The following is a 24,901-nucleotide window of genomic DNA, read 5'->3' on the forward strand; positions in this document are numbered from 1 at the left end:
CCGTTTCATCCTATTATGGGACTCCTCAGCAGTGCGCATACACGATCCCGCACTCGCGAGATTCGAACCCAGGACCTAACAGTCTCGCGCTTGAGCACTTAACCGATAGACTACTGATGCGCACTGCTGAGGAGTCCCATAATAGAACGAAAGGGCCGTCCAGTGCTTCCAGGTTTTTCATGGTGGTCTAGCTTCAATTGACTCATGGTTTAAACTTTGAAAATACGGAAATCTCCACAAAATCCCCTTCTAAGATACAGTTACAAACTCGTTGATCATATTCTATACTAAAAGAAACTCCACATCAAATGAGAGAAACTATTTCCAGAGAAGAAAAAATAATATGTTGATGATAAACACCGACAAAATTCTGCCTAAAACCTTTAGTTACAACCAAGTTACCGATTTATAACTACACACACACATACATACATACATATATGCAAACACAAGTGAGTAAACAAGCTAATTTCAATAACAACAAATAATTGAGATCAGGTAAAGAGTGGAGGTAAGTGGTGGCTACAACAAGTATACCCACTTAAGGAATTAAGAAAAAAAAATTAAATCTTTAACAATGAATATTAAAAGAAAAAACTGAATGAAAACAGATTCAAGCTAGAATCATGACAAAAATGATAATCAAAATAAAATTACATTTTTATCAACATTGAGTAGTCAACCCTAAAACATAGTATTCTTCATGATGAGACCTAATATTACTATCTGGTTATTACAACAAGCATAATACATAGAGCAATGTTTGAACACATAATCAACTGATACTCATCATTCCTATTAAGCATAGTTCCTTTATATTTCTAAAAATATTGAAAGATGGTCATCATATGAGATTGTTTCATATCTTAAGTTCTCCAACTCAAAGAACAAAACTCCATCAAAATTATTTCATAGTTCCTGAATCCCAACATTTCTTTATGATTTCATTCTACTCCTAATCTTTTCTACTACTAATAATACTATCACAACTTTACTACACTAGGATTTGTCTTGAAATAATTTTATCTTTCTGTGCTAATGTGGCACGGCGCGTCCACCTAGGGGAGTTGGGAAACCCTCATTCCAAACCAATGGTGCACATGGTCTCCAGTACCCTGAGGGAACAAATGGAGTATGAATCAATCGTCGGTCACCGGCTACCATGTGACTGCATTTCATCACGATGCTGCACTGCCTTGTGGATCAGATCTTTAGGTCAAAGGCTCCGGGTGTGGCCCCCTAAGAAAACCACCTGATTTACTTTGGGCACCTGGTCAGTATCAGAGCCCTTACACAAATCAAATGGGATTTGTGTGGCGCATATGTATCTGGTGCTTCCTTGTACCAATATTTATGTGTTTAAATAAATAAATAAATAATGTGGCATGGCAACTTGAACCGATGCATATATGTGCCAGGTTCTACATTATATATGACTGAGTGACTTTTTTCAGACATTCTTTTAATCGTTAGATTCTCGTAATGAAAAAAGAAAAAGATTGTCAACTTTGGGGCTCAGATCGACTTGAGAATTTGACTGTCATAGATCTGAATTCTAGTCAATCTACTTGGAGGATTCAAATGACAAAGTTAATTCCCGAAGTTCCCATGAAATGTGATTAGTGGTGTACAATCAGTGGTCTATCGATTAAGTGCTCTGGCGTGAGACTGGTAGGTCCTGGGTTCGAATCTCGCGAGTGCGGGATCGTGGATGAGCACTTCTGAGGAGTACCATAATAGGACGAAACGGCCGTCCAGTGCTGGCAGGTTTTCCATGGTAGTCTAGATTCAACTGACTCATGATCTCAACTCTGTAAAAATTTTATATTTATCAAATATGTCTAGACTATTGAACTGAAGTCTTAAAAAGTAAGGTTGTTTTTTTATATTTATCAATATAGTTTGTATTGTTTCACGAGGAAAACAAACAAAAGAAGCAAATATATTAAGGTAATTTGAATAAACTGAGTTATTTAACTGTTTATTAAGTTTTTACACTATGTGAAATTGATGCTACCTTTGAAGATATTCTCCTACAAATCACTCTTTTACTTAGCTTTCCAAGAGTTGAGCTAACTATCAAGACGTTCACTTAGATTACTCAGATGACGTAGTCCTGTATGGTAAAGATGTTGACAAAATGAAGCCTTTTGATTGTTTTGAGTAACAGCACAAGCATGTTAGGGATGTTTATTATCTTCAACTCCTGAACTAACAATAGGGAGTGAAGTAGTTGGGTAAGTTGACAGTTTCATTTCTCTTGGAAGTCTTGTTAACTGTAGAGGAATAGTTTCAGGTACAATCTCGGTACGAATTCAAAAGGTTCAGTAAATTTACATATAGCGATTACAAATCATGGTGAAGAAGCTAAAACAATTCACCCTATAATACTATGACTTGTTAAAATATAGATTATATCCACGGTGCCGACTGACAAGATTCAAATCCAGGACCTATCAGTCTCGCGCGCGAGCATTTAACCTCTAGACCACTGAGCCGGCCGGCATCCAACGGTGTTAATGTCTAACTTCAACCGATCCATGAAATTGAGCAACCGTCCGTCAGTGAGTTACTATGTCACAACAAACCCGGTTGAACTTCACTAGTCACTGCTTCTCACTAGAACTCCAGGACATATATCTTGAAGTCAGTCACTAGTGAGCATATGATTACAATCAGAAGGGTTTTTGTGGAGATTTTAGTAATTTTATAGTTGAATTCATGAGTCAATCGAAGCTTGACCACCATGGAAAACCTGGAAGTAATTCCGTTTAAGTTCATTCATGGTACGAATATTTGAGAATATAGGACTACATAATTATACTTAATATGAAGTAATTGGAGGATAGTATGAAATGATCTTTCCTAAAAATGACTGAAAAATTCATTGTTTAAAGCAACAAGCAACTATCTCATTACCTTGAAATGTAGTTATTTCATCTTAGTGAGTAGTATTTGTGAGGAGGAATGAAGAAAAGTATATGAATTATAAAAGTCATTCAATATAAACTTGGTCAGTTTATGATATGAAAGAAAGCTGTTTAGGACTAAAATCTGTTTGACTATTGTAGAAACGACCCCCAATGAATTCAAAGAAGCTATGAAAGAGCCGAAAACATTTCATCCAATCATCTTTTGAAAGAACATTCCAAAACCTTGACGTGTAGCTTCCCAATTGAACGAATGCTAAGAACCACAGCACGCGGATTGAATGATTGTAATAACGATTTCGTTTTTACTATAAAGACTATAAATACCTGAGTGTTTTGTACCATACTTGACATTATGTTTTTGGAATAAGATTCCTTGCTACACATCTTCTGTCTTCTAACTTGCACTTGCAGGGTTCTAGGGTACGAGTACCCAAATTGTACATAGTATGGCAAGAAAAATATAAGTTCTAGATATAACACCTATCATAACTCTCAAGTTGGAATCATAGACATAATGGAATCTAATCGCTTTAGACATTATCACATATAACTCAGAATAGAAGTCAGTTAAAGATTGACTATACTTACCCGCTTCACTCTTTTATTTTTTCATGGTGAATTTATTTATTTTATTTATTTAAACGCATAAACATTGGTACAAGAAAGCACCAGATAAATATGCGCCTCACAAATCTCATTCGATTTGTGTGAGGGCTGTGATACTGTCCGGGTGCCCAAAGTAAAGCAGGTGGTTTTCTTAGGGGGACACACCCGGAGCCTTTGACCTAAAGATCTGATCCATAAGGCAGTGGAGCATCGTGAGGAGATGCAGTCCCATGGTAGCCGGTGACCAATAATTGGTTCGTGAACGACACCCCCGCCACGAGAAGGCAGTGAGTAGGACTTGCCTGGCAGAGGCTATATACGCGTGGCCATGTGAGAGCATTTCGAGAGGGAGAGCAAACTCTCTCCACTCTCGGCCGTACCAGGGCATTTGGAGGCTTCATTGTGACTAGTTAGTATTGTAACAGAATTTATGTGTATTCTAAATGAAAGGAACTGCACATGCAACACACTTGAAAAACAGTTTAAAAAGAAGAATTACCTTCAATAATTGATCAGTATCACCGAATTTTGATAATGATGAATTAAACATTGCATTTGTAGTAGTAGTAGTAGTAGTAGTATTGTCAGATTTTTTCATTTTATAACGATTTATAGATTTAATGGTTGTGGTAACGTTTCTATTATTACTATTACGATTATTATTGTTACTATGATTATTACTAGGACGACTACTATTGTGACAATTTGATTGATTTACACTTCTATTCGATGAATTTATCGTTAGACCAACACCTAGAACACGTCCATTATATACTGATGATAATGATGATACACTTGATCCTCTTGATGGTTGAGTATTATTATTGATTGTAGGAAATTTTGATGATAAACGAGTTGGTAAACATCGATTTGTTGATTTTGTAAATTGAGTAGTATTAGTAGTATTTCTATTAGTTGGGATATAACTAGAACTATTGTTAATATTATTATTAGTAGTAGTATCTATGATAGTAGTAGAAATATTTGAAATTCTTCGTGAATGATATGTCGTATGTAAAGAATTCGGTGTAGTATGTCGATCATTGTTTTGTTTTATTACAGATAAAGTTTTAGGCTTATTATTTGAACAATTTGTAAGATTATCATTTTGTATAATAGAATTAGGAGATGTATTAATACTAGTGACAGAATGATGTTCAACATTGTTAGAATTAGTTGGATTATGTACTACAACTTCATGACATAATTGAAACCCCTGCAATTAAAGATATGAGAAATTTTGATAAGGAATTGAATGATGAACATGAATTACATATTGGAGAAGATTTGTAGCTCAGGTGGGTGATTTCGATGTAGGTTTGTTCTCTGAGCTAGATGGTTTGGTCATGGAGCTTTCATCGTCCTTCTGAATGACATCATCAGCACAAACTTCGGGTAGAAGTGAGGTGTTTGAATTTCTCCACATGTGATCACATGTGATGATGTCGTTCAAAAGGATGATGAAAGTTCCACGACCAAACCATCCAGCTCAGAGTACAAACACACATCAAAATGAATTATATGTAATGTGTCCAATACATACACAAACTGAGGTTATAAAAGTTTATCCTACAAAGTTTAGGGCACATGTGATTAGACTTTCAACAATTCTCTCTTCATGAGAACACGTTTCTCCCCAACCTATTACCATTGATGATAACATCCCTTAGAGTTTACCCTTGATGTTATACTTGAGAAAATATAATTCATGATCGGTGATGCATTTCAAGGAAACTGGCAGATTGAGTGGGGTTTTCTCTATTCTCGCAATGTTCAAGGGATTTGTGGATGAATTTTGTAGACACCTTCACAACTCCAAATACTTCCCTACAATCATGTGAACAGACTTCCCTGAATTCCACCCATGAACAGTTATCTGAACAATGAATTGGCGATCAGAAAGCACAACAGATCACACAGGTTCAATGTTTTCATCAACTGAGGATGAACTTAACTGGTTGAGCAGATTATACATCATTATTCTGAAGATCTTTCAAAATGAGTTAGTCTAATAACATCTTCCCTTTCACTGTTGTTAGGGTGAAGAATTGTAGCTTCTAGAGACAATTAAATAGTCTACTTGGACAACTATTTTTCATACAAATCGATGCGAGTTGGAGAACCATCGAAAATCGATGAGGATTAAAACTGACATTTCTCTTATCTCCACGTCAAGGTAGCAACAACGGTCGGGGATAAACATATTTATATTTAATAATAATGACAATAAACAGATAAGTATTGGAAATATAGTTCATAAATGACGGTTCAACCGAAAGAATAACGAGTGAATGTATGTAAGCCACTGTTAGTGGTATTATTCAAGCAACAACCAGGAGATATACCTCCCAGTATAACTCAGTTTAACACCAAAACACTTCAGGGATTGATGCCATATCTTCGTATATTCACCGTTGACCTTCTCCCGACACAAGTCTATATCAATTACCACTGTATGTCGGGATAAATGGTGGTGACCAGACAAACATAGTATGTATCCTAACCACTTCCATCAATCAAAGTTTATAGCATCACGAAAAAACTTGATATTTTGTCAAACACCCCCCCTCATCGATTTAACCATAAAATACATAACACTTTCGTCCCACTACACATGAATAGTATTTTGAAGACTTGAACAATACAGAGGGAACTGTTGCTTAGTATACTCATCCCTTGATTGGCAAACAGATTGTTTTACCTAAGCGTTTGTATATATCCCTAGATTTTGATAGTCGTTAACTGATATTTATCTAAAACACTGAAGCTTTATATGATCAATATTAATTATGTTTATGCAACATTACCATTTGTTTATTATAATTGAAAATAAACATTTAACATTTTTGTAATGAAGATTAATGGTACACACTTTACACACTCTACACAAATGAAGCAGGAAAAACAGGGAACAGAGTAAAAAAAAACTCACCACATCTGCCAAGCGATAAAACTGTAACATTAGTCTAAGATTTGAATGAAGTATCGACTGCGAGTAAACTAACCTCAGCGTTCACTGAGAAAATAACAATGATTGCCATACCACATCGTTGTACACCTATTTACAATTGGTTGATAACTGAGTAGTGACTAATGTCATATGTGTCAGATCCTTCTTAGTGCAGATTGAATTCTATCTACGAAGTTGCAATGTGGACATTAGCCTAGGTGATTCAATATTGCGTTCACTATTTTGAGATGAGATAGTGGTTGGAGGTAGATGACAGGGAACCCTAGACATAGGTTTAATACTGTTTGGTACTTGTGAGCAGGGTGTGCCTGTAATCTTAAGGGAACTGACGATCACTGGTGAGTTCAATCCAGTTTCACCTAGTTGTACACCTGTGTATAATTTATACTCAAAATACGGGTTGTGATAGGTTTAAAAATGGTACAACTCTATCAACTTAGTACTTTAGATTTTCCATGGAATGAAGAAAAACACCTTTGAAATTTACAATAAACAGTATACCTGACTTATTCGTTGAAGTACCATCTCTTGAAATACTTCACGAGCTGTCAATTGGCGACGGTTGTATAAAGCGCCGGGCTCCGAACAACTGGAATATAAGATAAGATTAATAATAATAATGATAATTAATATATAGACAGAAATAATGAACTAGTAGTGAACAAACGACTTGAAATTGAAGGAAAAACATGAAATTACAACGATCAATTTCAATATTTGGATGAAAAGAAATAATGAACACATAGGCCAATAAGACAAATCGGTAACGCGAAATTCATTAGTGATATAATACTACTCATAAGTAGTAAGGTCAATGTAGATAGAAGATATATGAAAAGATGACGAAGAGGTTTGAACGAAGTGACCACGAGTCCTGTTACATGTATGTGAGGTAGTTATCACTTCCTAGTTTCCCTAACCAAGGAAAGATAATTCATTTTGAGGCATGTCAAATGGAAACTAGATTAGTAGTGATTTTGGGGGCATGAAAACATAAACATAGGAGCTTAAGAGTGGCTACACAAAACTTTTTGCCATTATTTGTTGATCTTTTCGTTTTATAATTTGAAAGATTTACAGCCGGTTAATGAAGTCTCTGGTGTAAGATAAGGGGTGTTAATTTTTTTAGAAATAATTTTTTCTAACCCTCTCCTTCCACCAGAATTATATGATAAACATTTTTCAGTCTTGAGTGCAGGTATGAGGGCAGTTATCACTTCCCGGTTAACCACATCGTGAAAGGGTTCTTCTAGAGGTACCTGAAAAAGAAATTGGATTAGAAGTGGTCTTAATGACCTGAGAGCGTGACCGCAGTGCCCAAGGAACAACTGCTTGAGGTCGGTCACACACGACCTTCTGATCGGCAATTTTTTTGTTAGCTCCGTACTTGTTGGGACCTTACCGACGGAGACGGATATCCATGGGATAAGGCGAGGTGTACATTTTTAGGGTTGACCTTTTCTTATCCCACCCCTCCTTGTGGGAAGGCAGCATTACTGTTATGCTGGTTGTCTGAACGAAACAACTTACTGTTGTTACACCTCTATACAGTCAGCAGTATGACTTCACCTTCGGACCTTGGGTTTGCTGCTTTTAGTCTTACCGCTCTTCAACCAAGCAGTCTGACATGGTAGGATCAGCCAGTATAGCTCGATTGGTTCATCACGATAGGCAAGCCCGACCACTACGTCAAGGTAGCAGCAACGGTCGGAGATAAACATATTTTCAAGTTTTTTTCACAAAATTTTATATTTTAGTGAAACATCAAAAAACAAACAAATTTTACATCAATGAAATTAGAATAGATTGAATGTGTGTATCCATTCAATAAACAAATTGACATTAACATAAATAATGTAAATTAACACAGATTTCTATTTGATAAAGTTTCATTTATATAATTACATAAATCATTCCTAATTCAGGATTATTTTTCCTCTGTTTTTTTCTCTTTTTTTATTCACTCTAACTAGTTAATAAAAATATGTAACTTATGGCAAAATATTTTTTTTAATCACTGCCTTCTCGTGGCGGGGGCGTTGAATACGAAATTGAGAGGACGAAAAGCGAATGTCTGGCGCTTTAACCAGGATGGTGGACACGGTGAGTCCACCTAGGTGAGTTGGAAAACCCTGATTACAAACCAATGGTTCACATGGACTCCAGTATCCTGAGGGAACAAATAGCGTATGAATCAATAGTTGGTCACCGACTACCATGGGATTGCATCTCCTCACGATGCTACACTGTCTTGTGGACTAGACCTTTAGGTCGAAGGCTCTGGGTGTGACCCCCTAAGTAAACCACCTGCTTCGGTTTGGGCAATCGAGCAGTATCACAGCCCTCATACAAATTGAATGAGATTTGTGAGGTGAATATGTATCTGGTGCCTCCTTGTATCAATATTTATGTGTTTAAATAAAATTTAAAAAATTTTCATTTATGTTATAAATAATCATGATCAATTGAAAATGGTACTTTGAACTGAATTATTTTTTTTCAAAAAATCTCGGAGATAATTTTTTTTTTGTTTTTGTTGTTGTTATGGAAAAAATGAAAAAAATTTTTTTTGTGGTTTTAATCAACATTTTGTTCTAATTAAATGAGTTAAGAAACTAGAATTGATGGTTATGAGTTATGAAAGTTGATAAAGTTAAAAGTAAGTGATCTATATAGTAATTAAATTGAATGAAATCAATAAAGATAATGTAGGACCTAACGTAAATGTATGTAGAATAAGTTGTAATGTTAAAATTAATAAGATATAATTGAACAAAGATTGTGTGTTAATTCTGAATCTTTTTTTAATGCCTGTTACCCCTCGTGGAGGAGCATAAGCCGCTCACCAGCATTCTCCATCCAACTCTGTCTAGGGCAATCCTTTCCAGTTTTCTTCCAGTTGTTACTCATTCTTTTCATATCTGCTTCTATTTCCCGATGTAATGTGTTCTTTGGATTTCCTCTTTTCCGCTTCCCTTCAGGATTCCAAGTTAGGGATTGCCTTGTAATGCACATTGGTGATTTCCTTAATGTATGTCCTATCCACTTCCAACGACTTTTCCTAACATCTTCAGCTAGAAGCTGGTTTGTCCTCTTTCATAAAACGATGTTGTTGATAGTATCTGGCCAGTGAATGTTGAGTATCTTGCGTAAACAACCGTTTAATTCTGAATCAGGTAACTTGAATTGATTAGTCCATTTGGTTATGATAATTGCAATGCTCCAAAACCAAATAAATCAAAAGCCAACAATAAGCAATAGACAAACAATTACTGACTTCAGGAAATGATACCAAATGTTTATTCAACCACTTATAACTTTCTTTTAATATATAATTAAACCATCCAATATTACACAATTTAGTAGGTAGAATTTGAGCATACGTAGTAATGCATAATTCAATAATTTCGTCCTGATTCGAGATTATTTATTAACGAGAAGCTACGATTCCGCCAAGTAGTAAATCAAGAATCTTTAGATCTCATGGTTACTAGAATACTTGAATCAGTGATCAAAGGTATTGTATATACCGTAAAGCATCAAGATCCGTGGTTCATTTCTTAATAGCAAAATGAGTGAGTATAGCTAGGAAATCCCAACCTGAGATGAAGCAGCTACCCTACTGTTTACTAATGCAGCAACTGATCTCAGTTAGTGACGAAAAATCATCTTCAAATTGCATTAATCTTCATAATATACAAACTAATTTCCACAATGATGACACATTGGTTTCATGGAACTGATCATGTTCAATTACTTAATACACTTCATTATCAGCACAGAGATGGAGACAATGGAATTTAAGAAGATAAAAATAAGATAATCTGAAATAATATTAACAACATCAATACTGAAATTCGAGTACATACAACTGACGAGTCAAAAATAAGACAAAATGCACATCCTGAATTTCAGTAGTAGTCACAATCCAACAATATATTAACACTTTTTTTAATACACTAAAGCGAGACATACACAAACTTACTCGTTATTCATAGAAGCCCATTCATCTGGTGACATACCACTTGGTACAACACGATAATCATGTAATGTATACCATTCACTACGAAGACGACAAGTATCTGGAAAATAATCAGTATCCACTGGTAAACATGCCGGAACTATCAATGACTTCCAGTCGACACCTAAAATGTATAAAAGTAAACGAAAAATCAATATCTAAAAACACACAAACATGCGTAATCAAAATAAGAGCTAATACTATTTCAATAGTTTGTTTTACTAACCCCAAAAGAGAAAAATAAGTATACACCATTTATTCTTGGTAGAAAAAAGAAGTGCCAAATAAAATACTTCATAACCGAATGAGAATAAATAATAGAACAGGAAACATTCACAATAAATAAGTATTTATACATACACACACACACATTCAGTAACTCAATTACTACATCTAATTTATACACATGAGATACATTGAAATATTCAAAGAAGGAAAAAGGAAACGTGAATCTCTGATGGTAGGGGAGGGGATAAGAATCGAGGATCACGAAAATAACTATGAAATCAATGAGCACACAACGTAAAAAAAGGAGAACAAGTTTTATTGAACATTAAGAACGTATTAAAGTCGCAACGTGTGAATAATGGTCGTTGTATATTTTCTGTCAAAGGTGGATCAAATTTAAACTAGATAAGAATTACACCAATCATTTGAATACAGTGGATGATCGAATAAAACTAATCCTAGGTGTAACAGCAGTTTTATTAACAAGAATAACTTACATATAAGAATACATGTATACAATTTCATACTTATCTGACGCTTTAGTACTACTGTGGTGTGGGTTACTTATATCCACATATGTAGTATACAACGATGGTCGGGCATTGAATGTATTTCAGTAGAAGATCAATAACGAAATAACGGAAACGAAACACAATTGGTATGAAAATGCATGAACAATAATTATCGGAGACGATGGACTGATATTTGCAGAAGGAACGGTCAAGATTGAGACAATTGATTGATAGTTTGCAAATTAACTGTTTACTGTATAGTTATCAGATTTTAGTGTGATAGTCTATACTTTTCGTGTCAAATACGTTCGATTGTCCCTACACGTGTTCTTGTTCACTACACTACTAATCGAATTATATCAATCAAGTTGCAATGTAGTCACCAATTTAAGGGACTTGATATTGTGTGCTCTATGTTAAAATGTTAGATGGATGGAGGTAACTGGTAGGAGACTTTGAGTCTACGCTTCATGCTAGTCAGTACTTAATATGAATGCGTACATACAATTTCCAGGGAACTAATGCTCTTTGATGAATTTGATCCTGTATCATCCTACTTCGAAGTCTGAAATTTTACTAACAAATTACTCAAGCCTCCATTGACTAATTACAGAATTGTGATATTTATGGTTGACTGATCAATGAGTAGTGACCGAACTCATATTTATCTACTTCATTAATGTTGATGAAGCCCTATCGATCAAGTTGTAGTGTTGTCGATTGGAGGTGAATGTAAGATGAAATCAGTTATTTTTTGTAAGATCCGATATGTTTAAATGAATGGAAGACAATTGTTAAGAAACCCAGTTTGAACTAGATTTCATGTTAGTTGGTATACATCAATAAGACGGGTTTGCAATGTTGAGGGAAATGTAGCGCCCTATAGCAACTTCAATCATTCAGTGTCGCAGTTAGCGATGACAATACAGAGCTATTCAGGCTGTGATTAGTTTTTCGTAGGGCTGAGATAATCATGATCATTGGTTATTAAACAGGAACTAGTGAATACAATCTTAAATAGGAAATCATAGTATAATTTGCCAGTATATAACATCTCGAGTTAATGATAGACGAAAGGGAAAATATTTCAATGATGGAATGATTCAGGAACGTGTAATAGTCAGATTTCGAAATTCAACTGTCTCATTATGATCGGTTTCTTTATCCATGATTCTCTATTACCTACTCTTACATTCTATACTCGCGAGTAAATGAAAAGGCTACGAGCGATAAGAACAAGGTAATAGCATCAATACATTAAAGCCATTGAATCCGGTACGTACTACTAGTTAAAATCCGAGTGTTTTAATTATAAAACAATAAGAATAACAAAGTAATTGTTCGAAATCAAATAATGCTAAGAAAAAGCTATAAAGTTGTGTATTCAACACGGAAGTGCTTCTAGATGAGATGGTGGAGAAGATTTGTAGCTCAGGTGGGTGATTTTTTAATGAAACCCCCCCGGGGTAAAAAAAAAAGACGAATTTTTTTTTATTAAAAGAAAGGGGGTTAAGGGCATATCCAGTTTATATTTATTAAATTCAGATATTTTAACAAACCTGGATGGGGGTAAAAGCAAATTACCAATCCTTTTTTATTTAGGTTGGAATTTCCATGGAAATCCAATTTTGAAAGTTGGGGAACCCACCCAAAGGAAAACAACCTGGGAAAGCCATTCGGGGACGGGGCCCATTCTTCGTTTTTTAAGCATTAGGGGACTTTCTTTCAAGGCAAGTGGCAACATACTTATGGATTCCCCGCCTTCGTGGGGGAACCCCCGAAACCCCAGGGAACCCCTCGGGTCCATGGCGGCGGCGGAAATGCCCTAAACCCTCCCAGAACCCATTTGAAGCCGGGCCATTCCAGCCGGGTGTTTAACTTTCTTAACTTCCCAAACTAAATCCCACGGGAATTTGAGGCCACCCGTTCGCGGCGGCAAAACCCCCGCAAAGCGGAGATACGTGGGATACCCCACCGGCTGAGGTTCCCACAAATAGGACGGAAAAGGACTGTCTCAAGGTATTTGCAAACCTACATCAAAAGCTTCTAGATGACCTTCATATAGTTTTAGTGAGAAGTTGTGAAATCAATTGATAGGAGGAACTACACAACTAACTAATTCACTGAAGTAATAAAACGTAAACTATTAGACATGGTATGATATTCATCGCAAGAAATGACAATTCTAGGCTTGGATATCCAATGATAAATCCCAAAACTAGGATAGAAAAATATCCACATTGGTCGATGAATATTTAACGTAGCGTACATAAATATCAAGAACCTATGGTGACAATAATAATATTGGTGGTGTTTAACATGTGCCCCCAAATGCCCTGATACGGCCGAGAGTGGGGAGAGTCAGCTCTAGCTCTCCAAATGCTCTCATATGGCCACGCGTATATAGCCGCTGACAGGGAAGTCCTACTCACTGCTTTCTCGCGGTACGGCTGTTGTTTACGAAATTGAGAGGACGAAAAGCGAATGTCTGGAGCTTTAACCGGGTTGGTGGACACAGAAAATCCACCTAGGGGAGTTGGAAAATCCTGATTCCAAACCAATGGTGCATATGGGCTCCAGTATCCTGAGGGAACAAATGGAGTATGAATCAATAGTTGGTCACCGGCTACCATGGAACTGCATCTCCTCACGATGCTCCATCGCCTTGTGGATCAGACCTTTGGGTCAAAGGCTCCGTCCGGGTGTGGGCCCCTCAGAAAACTACCTGCTTCGGTTTGTGCACCCGGACAGTATCACAGCCCTCACACAAATCCAATGAGATTTGTGCAGCACATATATATTTGGCGCCCCCTTGTACCAATATTTATGTGTTCAAATAATAATAAATAATAGTCTAACATGTCAGAAATAATTTCATCTATAATTCTGAATCTATTATATTGAAAAGTATTTTCATTCTGATAATATACCAATATGGATATGCTGTCTGTCGAAGAGAATTTGACTGACATTCACACTTCAATGACAATCATAATTATTATTATTTAACACGAACAATAGACATTCTCTAACATAAAGAAAGTGAAAAGAAAGAGGAAAGAATAATAAAACACTTACAAGACAATAAGTTGAAGGAGAAAGACAATACAATGATACCAGCATAACAACAGATACAAATAAAAAGCTTACAACAATCATGTATATACATACATATATGTAGAAAACAAGCTGATGGTTATATAATCAATTCAATGGATTACATTCATCAACAAACATTGACATATATACATATGCAGTCTGATCACCATTAAACTAATAACACTACTGTATACAACATTGGACAGTTAGATATAAAACAAGAAAAAAAAACGAACATTTATGAACTAAATTTATAAATAAATAAGTAAATAAAACTGAACAGAAAATATATACACTAGGACACAAGAAAATAATCACATCTAATTCACAGCTACAAAGATAACAATAAGAACAAAAAAACAAAACAAGGGGGAGACCACCGGGGTGAAATGGGGTGGGGTGGGGGAAAGTAAGGATATATAAGGTAATTACCGATAAGTCGTAACATATTCCGTAGAGCATCTGAAAATAAATCAGTGATATAAGGCATACAAAAAGCGAGAGTTATAAAGCAGTTAAGAGTATACATATATATAAAACAATTTATAGTATATTGAGCAGTTAAACAAAGTAAGACTAAGGGTTAATATAGAGACAATTGGACATAATTTACCTAAAACAATATATTTTATTATCCAAAGTAGTTGTTATATCTTTCGCAAAAATGAAATCTCTTTTTTATTTTATCCCCACTTGATCATATTGACAACTATAGAAGCATAACTACTTATTGTTTATTTTACCCGTAGGATCGATAACTTTCTAATTTACTAATGACATAGTGGCCAGCAAAGAACTGACAGACAATATAACGCTTATTTGGTCTTCGAAATCCTTTCAACCTGATGTTCAATCAAAAAATAAAGTTAGAAAAAAGATATTTTCTCTATTATGAATCAGTCCAGTCAAATAATTTAGTGTTTTTTATGGTTTGCGTTTTTTTTTAGAGAGTTGGTTTTCTACGGGATGGGGTCGTTAACCCTATGTCCAACCCACCTCCTTTATCCGGGCTTGGGACCGGCAGCAGCCCCTAGAGGAGCTACAGGTGGAGTTCCAGTCAAATAATTCATATAATAAATATAAAGTAATTTACTGTAAATGCAAAGAAACTAGGTAACTCAACAATGATTTATACACCAAATATAAAAGCTAACAAATAAGGAATAGAATAATTCATCATAAACAAGACCATTTTAAAAGTGGCAAGTTTCTTTTCGATGATAACAGTATTCCTTTTTTTCAACCAACTAGAATCATATGGATCAGTGACGTTTAATTAAAATGGTAGATTTCCGAGATATTTCATAAACCGACAAACACAGAACAACTTCATAGATTGTTAGGTAGAGGTAATAAGTAGTTTAATAGTTCAAATATACGAATTGAATTTCGCAAAAGAAGTAAGCAAAGAAAGTATCAATTGGAAGTTCAACTAATTAGAAACTCCAAAAATAAATAAATAAACTATTATAGGCGGCCAGGCTTGAATATCTGAGCTACCTGTTGTTGCCATCTACATATTTCAACAAGTTATATGTTTCTTTTGTTTGTTTTAACACATCATTATAGCCGTTAATCGCATAACCTATTCAAAAACGTTCATGAACATTCGCTGTAAAAGTTACGAAAAAGTACAATTCGAGACATCATGGTGGCTGGCAATATGTATTGAAAAGAATGAACATTATTCAGGTGATGACTCCTGAATTGCTAACATCTAATTGGCGATCATTCAATGTTTACCGTCAGGATCGATGCAGAAATAAGAAAAGAAAACTTGTTGAAATACTTTGTGCTGGGAATTCTATATTGTACCAAAAGTATAATATTGAATAGTCATTAATAATAATAATAGTCCAGCGGAGGAAGAAGTCAGGAGGAGGCGCTGGAAGTGGATAGGAGACACTTTGAGGAAATCACCCAACTGCGTCACACGACAGGCTCTCCCATGGAATCCTGAAGGCCAAAGTAAAAGAGGAAGACCAAACAGCACATTACGCCGAGAAATAGAGACAGACATGAGAAGAATGAAAAAAACTGGATAGAACTAGAAAGGAAGGCCCAGGACAGAGTGAGTTGGAGAATGCTGGTCGGTGGCCTATGCTCCATTGGGAGTAACAGGCGTAAGTAATAATAATAAAGTGAATACTGATCACAGAACAGACAATACATCAGTTCATCAAACATTTATTGTTATAGTCTGTGTAAAATAATGATATTTTTTGACGTTGATATGAGAAATAACGATACCGCAACTATTTGGTGTTACATAAAAAAAGAATCAGTAATAAATTAAAACTTTGAAGATAAAAAAACAGAGTAGATAGAATGAGAGAAAATATAGATCTTTCCGAAAAGGTGTTTAATACCTTGAGAACATGGATCCTCATGTGTTAGGGGATGCTAGATCCCCAAAAATCACTTAGTAAACATCCTATTTTTATAATTTCATTATAAAAATCCAAATTTCTCATTTCCACGCCAAAAGAACCCACTTTTACCCTCAGTTTGTATTTCCCACCTGAAAGGACCTTAAATATCATTAGTTTATTTCCCCTTTTGGCACGCCATTTTTTAACGTTTCTAAGGATATTTTCGTACTGTATATATACGCATGAGTTGTATACTTGTTCGTTCGTGCTTCCCACTGCTTGTGGAATCCACATTTTTCTCGGCTGAATCTGGTCTTCTTCCTTTAGTTAGCAGGGAAGGGACTCAGTGGAATAGTTTAGCTTGTCCTGTTATTGTGTTGCTGATCTTTGTTCCGTTCACCGCTTTTAGGTGACAACGTAATTTCTTCAAGCTTAGCAGTATGAACAATATTAATAATGTTCAAATAGACTTTGTAGTGATATCTATAGTGTACTCTCTGGTTTTTATTTTTACTCTAACTGAAATCAATCTCTGATAAAGTACCTTCTACATATGAAAATGATCATTTCATGTACACGATGAAAATCAAAATGTTATCATCATAATGGAAACATATCGTTTTTGTATAAATTTAGTTAACTTTACATCGTTCACTTTTACAAATATGTAATATCACATTGTAGTGCACGCTACACACAAAGATAATTATAAGCAATGTATACAGAAAAGTAGTATCGAAGTTCTAACAGCTGTCTAACAGAGTGAATAGTTTCAGTGCACCGAAAGCACAGCGTTGGCAGAACACTTGGAGACCAATCAGGAAGACAGTTCAGATTGCAGAACACACCGGAACATCCAAATGAACAATTGTAAGTTGTTTATATTATGTATTATGCAAATACTTTCTAACTTCTCGTAACAAATACACATACCTCCTGACAATTGTCTTGCTTTATAACATACATATAACTGATAAAGCTTACTGATTAATGGTTATAGAACAGTATTACATCTGCTACTATTCAGTAATAAATCTAGTTATGTAACTAGCAACAATTAGTGAGTATTCGTTAAAAAAAAGTCACTATCTAATAAGAGCTGAATCTAGTCTAGGAAACCTAAATGTATGTGCCTTTTTTAATGTGAATTTGGCATTACTGTTCATTATCTCTGTAATATTAATAAAAGCATTCAATCATATAGATGTTATTATTATTCTTACAGTGTAATTAAATCTAAATGAAAAGTAGTTAGTTAACCATACTTAAAACATATGGTGATTAGTGAGTGTAGTATTAGTGTTGATTGGAAGTTAATATTTTGATGATTTAACTAAGTGAAACTATTAACATTCATTCGAATGAAATTCTGGAAGCGTTGAAATCATTGAGCCTCGACCGTTGCTGCTACATTGACGTGGTGGTCGGGCTTGTCTATCGTGATGAACAAATCGAGCTATACTGGCTGGAACAATTGTTCCTCAACGTCCTACCATGCCAGGCAGGTTAGTTGAAGAGCGGTAAGACTAAAGGCAGCAAACCTAAGGTCCGATGGCGAAGTCTTACTGCTGACTGTACAGAGTTGTGACAGCAGTAAGGTGTTTCCTTCAGACAACTAGCTTCTGCAGCGATTATGCCTTCCCACAAGAAGGGGTGGGGTTAGAAAAGGTCGACCCTAAAAATGCACACCTCGCCTTATCCCACGGATTTCCGTCTCTGGCGGTAAGGTCCCAACAAGTACGGAGCTAATACAAAAACTACCCACAAAAAGGTCGTGTGTGACCGACCTCAAGCAGTTGTCCCTTGGGCACTGCGGTCGCGCTCTCAGGTCATTAAGACCACTTCTAACCCAATTTCCTTTTCAGGTACCTCTAGAAGAACCCTTCCACGGTGTGGGCAGCCGGGAAGTGATAACTGCTCTCATACCTCTAACAACAATCAAGAATTCATTGAGCTCGGTAGGTTAAGTGAGAAACCTTTATTGATGTTTTGGACAATATCATCAATGAATACTTGGTGTCAAAATGAACTGATTAGTTATCCAAAAAGAATTAAATCAATCTGTTCTGATGAGTGATTTTCTTCGGATATTCTATCATCATTGGAGTCTCTTTTCGGATTCATTTTTACTGGGTATATTTTTCGAATAGCTTAGTAGTATTTTAATATGTTATTTCGATACTCCATTTCCATTTCCATAAAACGTTTATCATATTACATACTTTCACCTTTAAATAATTCCTATTGAATGTGAAAACAAACATTTGATCAAGACATAACTCTTTTGTAATCACTTGATATTACGTAGAATCATAGCAGTGTAAAGGTACAAGTTGGTCACTATTTCGTATTTGGATTCATTTACTGTCTTCCTCTTCAAATCTTCAGTTTAACAGTATATCTTACAATTCATATTTCAATCTGACTCGTTACTTTTAAAGTATATTAAAGATATTTAGCTTCCCCTTAGAGTTGATATCCTTTCTCCTTTGAATTGTCATATTATAGATTTCCTCCTTGGATATACTGTTATGAGGTATGAAAATATGGACGGTTAAACATTCACTCCAACTTCTACGTTGACTGTATACGACTGATTGACAGGGGAAATTCTTTTTTGCGACTTATCAGTTGGATGTATCTGCTTCCCAGTGTTGATGTCCACATCACGACTGGAGCCCGGTATCTTACTATTTAAACGATTAATTCGTTGTCTATTAAAATAAAAAATTCCGGTAGACATTCATTTGTGCAATGTGGAAAAATTCTATCATTTATTAGTAGGAGTCTGAATCTTGCTTATATTAAGGACTGAACTTTGATCAATTTCTATTTACATATGTGCATCCTAGGAGGATTCCTTTTTACATAACCATTAGGTCAAAACTTTTTAAATAAAGTTAAATAATGACTAGTAATCCGATCTAGAAAATGCATTCTGTCTTATTTGAGAATCATCACTTGTAAGTACCTTGCATACATAAATAAACAGAATGTATACATGCCAAAAAAGACTGGTTAAGATTCAATATTTTAACATTAACAACAGATAGATTCAAATTCTTACAAATGAATAAGAAAACCAACAACAAAAATCTAAAAAAGAAAACGCTGTGATTCAGTTAAATGAAAAAAAGACAAGATAGAACTATGGCAAAAGTAATAGGTAAATGAAAGAGAAATAGTGAAAAAAATGGCTTTCATTTTGTTTATAAGCTATTTTATGCATAATAAGCAAAGATGGATAGTGGCTAGCATTGGAATCCAAGATGCGCGTTTCTGCCTATTTGAAACTAGTCAGCCGGATGCACCTGCATCTCAGAGTTGATGTTCACTTTGGGACTCTAACCCAGTACCGTTCGCTTCAAACGCCATTGCGTTATCCACTCAGATACTGAGTCCTGATAGCCACTTGCTTGTGCAATGTAATGAAGTTTAAATTCAACTTAGTATTGTTTGTTTGAATCTTCCCATTGATGTTTAGGACTACAACTGGTCACTCTCTTATTGGTACATGTGCATACTGTGCGTATTGACTCGATATAGCCTTAATTCAAAAGCATTATAAGCAAAGAAGTGGAATCCAGAACGTGCGTTTCGTTCTATTTGGGACTCGTCAGATGCAGATAAATCCAGTATGTCCATATGCCAATAAGAGATTGACCAGTTACAGTCCTAAACATTAATGGGAAGATTCAAACAAACAATACTAAGTGAATCTGTTTGCATTTTTCTAAAATAAAATAAAATAAAATCACTCAAATCAAATAAAAATTCAAACAAACAAACTCCAACTAACAGTAAAGTGAATTAGTTCTCATTAGAAGAAGAAAAAGAAGAAAAGAGGAAATTGTCTGGACATTTGATTAACCAAGAAAGTGGAACAAACAGAGAGAAAATAACCGAACAAATAATAATAATAATAATAATAATAATAATCATACATGAACAACAATGAATGTAGATAAAATAAAAATGCTACAATCTTACGACATACAATAGTTTTTTCTTTACACTAAATAAGTAGTATGTGACAGATAGAGAGAAAAAAAGAAGCGAGGAATGATAACAATTGGCGATTCTGTTTGTTTGTTTGACTATATTAGAAGTTTACTATAACAAGATATAATGAATAACTATGTCTAGTTATTTCAGTTATAATCAAAGAATTCGGAATAATAATAATAATAATATAGGAATCAATAATGATGCGAAAGATTAAACATTAAGAATGCAAAGGTGTGTGTGTGTGAAGGAATTCCGGAATTTAAGTTCTAGAACAAAATAAAAATAAAACGAATCTGTGTCATTATGACCGACATATCACTTGAAGTCTTCAGTCACTGATTGTGGTTATCTCAAGGAGGCAAACTAAATAGTCCGCATCTATCAACATCATTCAGATGAAAAGTCAATGACTTCAACTCTGATTAAACTAAGTGAGTATTGATTTTCTGAAGACTGCAGATACGCTTTATTGATGGGCACCAACTGGTATAAAACCTCACTCAAGGATAGCTTCTCACCTACTAGCCCCAAACATCAAACATCAGTACTTATAATTCCAAATAATATACATTGCAAACACATGCAACAGTTGGTTTCCGGTATCTCTTTACCGACCTCATACAGTCACTATGTCTGAATGAATTTCCAATACGGAATAGGATTAGCTCATTGATTTAAAGGTATTTTTTTTCTTTATATCAAAGAAAACGTTTCCGATCCGTAATCAAGAATAAAAATGTTTATTTATATGTAAGCGGCCAATTAGAACTAACTGACAATCCAGTACTCACCATGTCATTTGCAGAAATTAACGTAATTTTAAAATATAACCTGAATTGTTAATTATCGCCTAACTTGACATTGACTGATGCTCGAAAAAGAAGTAGATTTCAAAAAAAGAAACACAGGAGAAAAGATTAAGAGTTGTCTTCAATCCATAAAGTCATTGATTGCTAGCTTGAATCAAGCGTCCGCAAGTGCAGACATCTTGGTTGACGTCCGTAAAATATTCATATTGTTCTCCAACAGTTGGAAGAGTCAGATAACATAGCACAAAATTGATATTTCTGACGTAGTTGCATTTATTCTACATCTCCCATAAATTTTGAACTGAGTAACATTGACTAGAGTAAGGAATGTAAACCAATGGATACCAACTCATTAGTCTAAAGGTTAGGCGATTCCATTTAATCCCAGGCAAAGCGGTGGATGGACACTACTGATGAGTTACATAATAAAGAGAGACATCCATTGTTCAACTTTTCCTATTGAACCATATTTCACCTATTTATCCTTGCATTGTAGTTGAAATTAATTATCCTCATCTTGTTAACCACTGTTGTAGATATTCTGATGTGTAAGGGTTAGAAAACTGAACTAATACACATTTATACAAGACCCTAACGCCTATTGCTCATGGGTGTTAAGTTAAAAAAAACAGATCAATATAAAAAGATAAGTAGATAGAACATTGTTTTACGCGTGATATGGTCTCATCAAAGATTACATTTTGACATTTTAAAACAACCAAAAAAACAAATATGAATAACAGATTTCTCAGTGTGAAAAACAAGAGACAGATATATAGAGATCAGTTACCTATCCACGGGTAACAAAAATGTTGTAGGGGAGTCGAGCGAGAAATTTTACTAGAATAGACAAAAGAAAAGAACGGGCAAGCACAAATGACACTAACAATAACTGAATATCTAAGCATAATGAGAGTCGGCTCATCTCGAAATGCTCTCACGTGGCCACACGTATACAACCACTCCAAGGAAAGTCCTATTCACTACCTTCTCATGGTGGAGGTGTTGTATAAGAAATCGAGAGAATGAAAACGAATGTCCGGTGCTTTAACCAGGTTGGTGGATATGGAGGATCCAACTAGAAGAGTTGGAAAACCCTGATTCTAAACCAATGGTACACATGGTCTTTAGGATCCTGAGGGTCACTGACTAACATAGGACTGTATCTCCTAACGTCGCTCCACTACCTTGTAAATAAGACCTTCAGGTCAAAGGCCATGTGCTTCAGTTTGGGTTCACGGCTAGTATCCCAGCCCTCACACAAATCGGATGATTTGTATGGCACATATACATTTGGTACCTCCTTGTATCAATATTTATGCGTTTAAATAAATAAAATCATACTATTACTACCAAAATAGATTGAATATAATCTTACCGACACGTTTTGGTATCATATGTTTATAATTAGTTAATTTATTGAAATTATTCATTTGTACACTGAACAACTTTTGATCATCACTACTGTTATTAGCTGCATTACTATTACTGTTGTTATTATTATTACTACCAGTAGTGGTAGTAGTAGTAGTAGTAGTATTAGTAATATTTTGATTTTGATGCCAAAATGCTGATGATAATGACGGCATTGATGATAAATAAGGAGTTGATAATGACGATGATTGAATGGAATAAGAGAACATTGTATGTCTAATAGCTTCTAATAAATTTTCTAAAGCTTTCTTTGAATTCGCAGATGTTTGTAATAAACTATTATTATCATTGTTTCTATGGTGATTAGGGTGTTCGGTTTCTAATTTGACTGAAATTGGTAAAGTTGATGAATGATTATTACTGTTAGATGTAGTTTTATCCTGGAATTGAAGTTGGGGAATATGATTAGAGTTAATGGATATTGAAGGAAATGTCATTGGTAGACGATCGTTTGAAAGATCTGAAATGTAATAGAAAAAATATATATATAATAAAACGGATTAATTACTAAATGTTATATCCCGATAACAATAGTGAATGGTAACTCTAGGATCCATTTATGGACCAATATTATGCATATAGTTTTTATCGTATAGTTGCTAAATGCCCTGGTACGGCGGAGTGGAGAGAGTCCGCTCTCCCTCTCGAAATGCTCTCACATAGCCACACGTATACAACAACTCCCAGGAAAGTCCTACTCACTGCCTTCTCACAGTGGCATTACTGTTGTTTACCAAATTGAGAGAACGAAAAGCGAATGTCCGGCGCTTTAACTGGGTTGGTGGACATGGTGCGTCCACCTAGGGGAGTTGGAAAACATTGATTCCAAACCAATGGTGCACATGGGCTCCAGTATCCTGAGGGAACAAATAGCGTATGAACCAATTGTTTGTCACCGGCTACCATGGAACTGCATCTCCTCACGATGCTCCATCGCCTTGTGGATCAGACCTTTGGGTCAAAGGCTCCGGGTGTGGCCCCCTCAGAAAACCATTTGCTTCGGTTTGTGCACCCGGACAGTATCACAGCCCTCACACAAATCAAATGAGATTTCTGTTGTGCATATATATCTGGTGCCCCCTTGTACCAATATTTATGTGTATAAATAAAAATAATTGCTAAATAACTAAACTATTCGTATTCATGTTCACCCTATCATGAGCTTTATTTTGAACTATAAACGATTATTATACGATTTACCATTCTTGAGTTATCCCTAGTCTATTAATTACTGCCTCCCATATTCACAGCCACATTTGGCTAAATCTTGTACAAATGTTATTTTCTATTTTATTGGTACGTTGTGGTCAGTCTGTTTGGTATATAAACTCAATATGTTTGAAATATAATGATCCATACCGTAGAGGCTGTTATTGGTGTTCTGGGCTAGGTAGAAGCAGGACCGATAAGCACTCTAGACTGCTTATACGGCTTTTGTGTATCATTGGGCGATCAATAAATTCACTGTTCTCTGATTGGCGGTCTCATAACGTCATATATATCAAACAGGACACACACTCACTCAATTGGTATAACACTAAAAAAAACGTTTGAATGAGCAAACAGAAATATTTACCATGATGGATACATAATCATCGTGTTGTAAACTATGGGGAATTGATTAGATATAATATACTATTGAGATATGTGTGATGTATATTCAACTTTTGTCTATTAAATTATGTTAAGCTGACAAGTACAGCTGTAGAGTAGATGGAGATTAAAGTAGGTAAATCAACGCCAGGTAACAGTTCATGAAATTGGCCAGAGTACTAAAGGTATTTTCATTTCTTATTTTATACTTTTAACCTTCAATTTGTTCTATTCAAACTACAGATTTTCTATACACGTGGCCGTGTGAGAGCATTTTGAGAGAGAGGGTGGGCCCTCCCCACTTCAGGCTGTACC

The 24,901-nt window shown here is 35.2% G+C and overlaps 1 protein-coding gene across 1 annotated transcript; it reads right to left on the reverse strand.

Moving 5' to 3' along the window:
• Positions 1 to 10,491: 10,491 nt before the first annotated feature.
• Positions 10,492 to 23,430, reverse strand: Smp_177130 (dep domain containing protein, putative; the record flags this gene model as incomplete). Its single annotated transcript, XM_018792455.1, has 3 exons — positions 10,492 to 10,689; positions 14,350 to 14,416; positions 23,144 to 23,430. The coding sequence occupies 3 exons, from the start codon at positions 23,428 to 23,430 to the stop codon at positions 10,492 to 10,494; spliced, it is 552 nt and encodes a 183-aa protein (XP_018644434.1).
• Positions 23,431 to 24,901: the final 1,471 nt, after the last annotated feature.

This window comes from Schistosoma mansoni (genome assembly GCF_000237925.1).
Source record: "Schistosoma mansoni, WGS project CABG00000000 data, supercontig 0274, strain Puerto Rico, whole genome shotgun sequence".
NCBI classification, from domain to species: domain Eukaryota; kingdom Metazoa; phylum Platyhelminthes; class Trematoda; order Strigeidida; family Schistosomatidae; genus Schistosoma; species Schistosoma mansoni.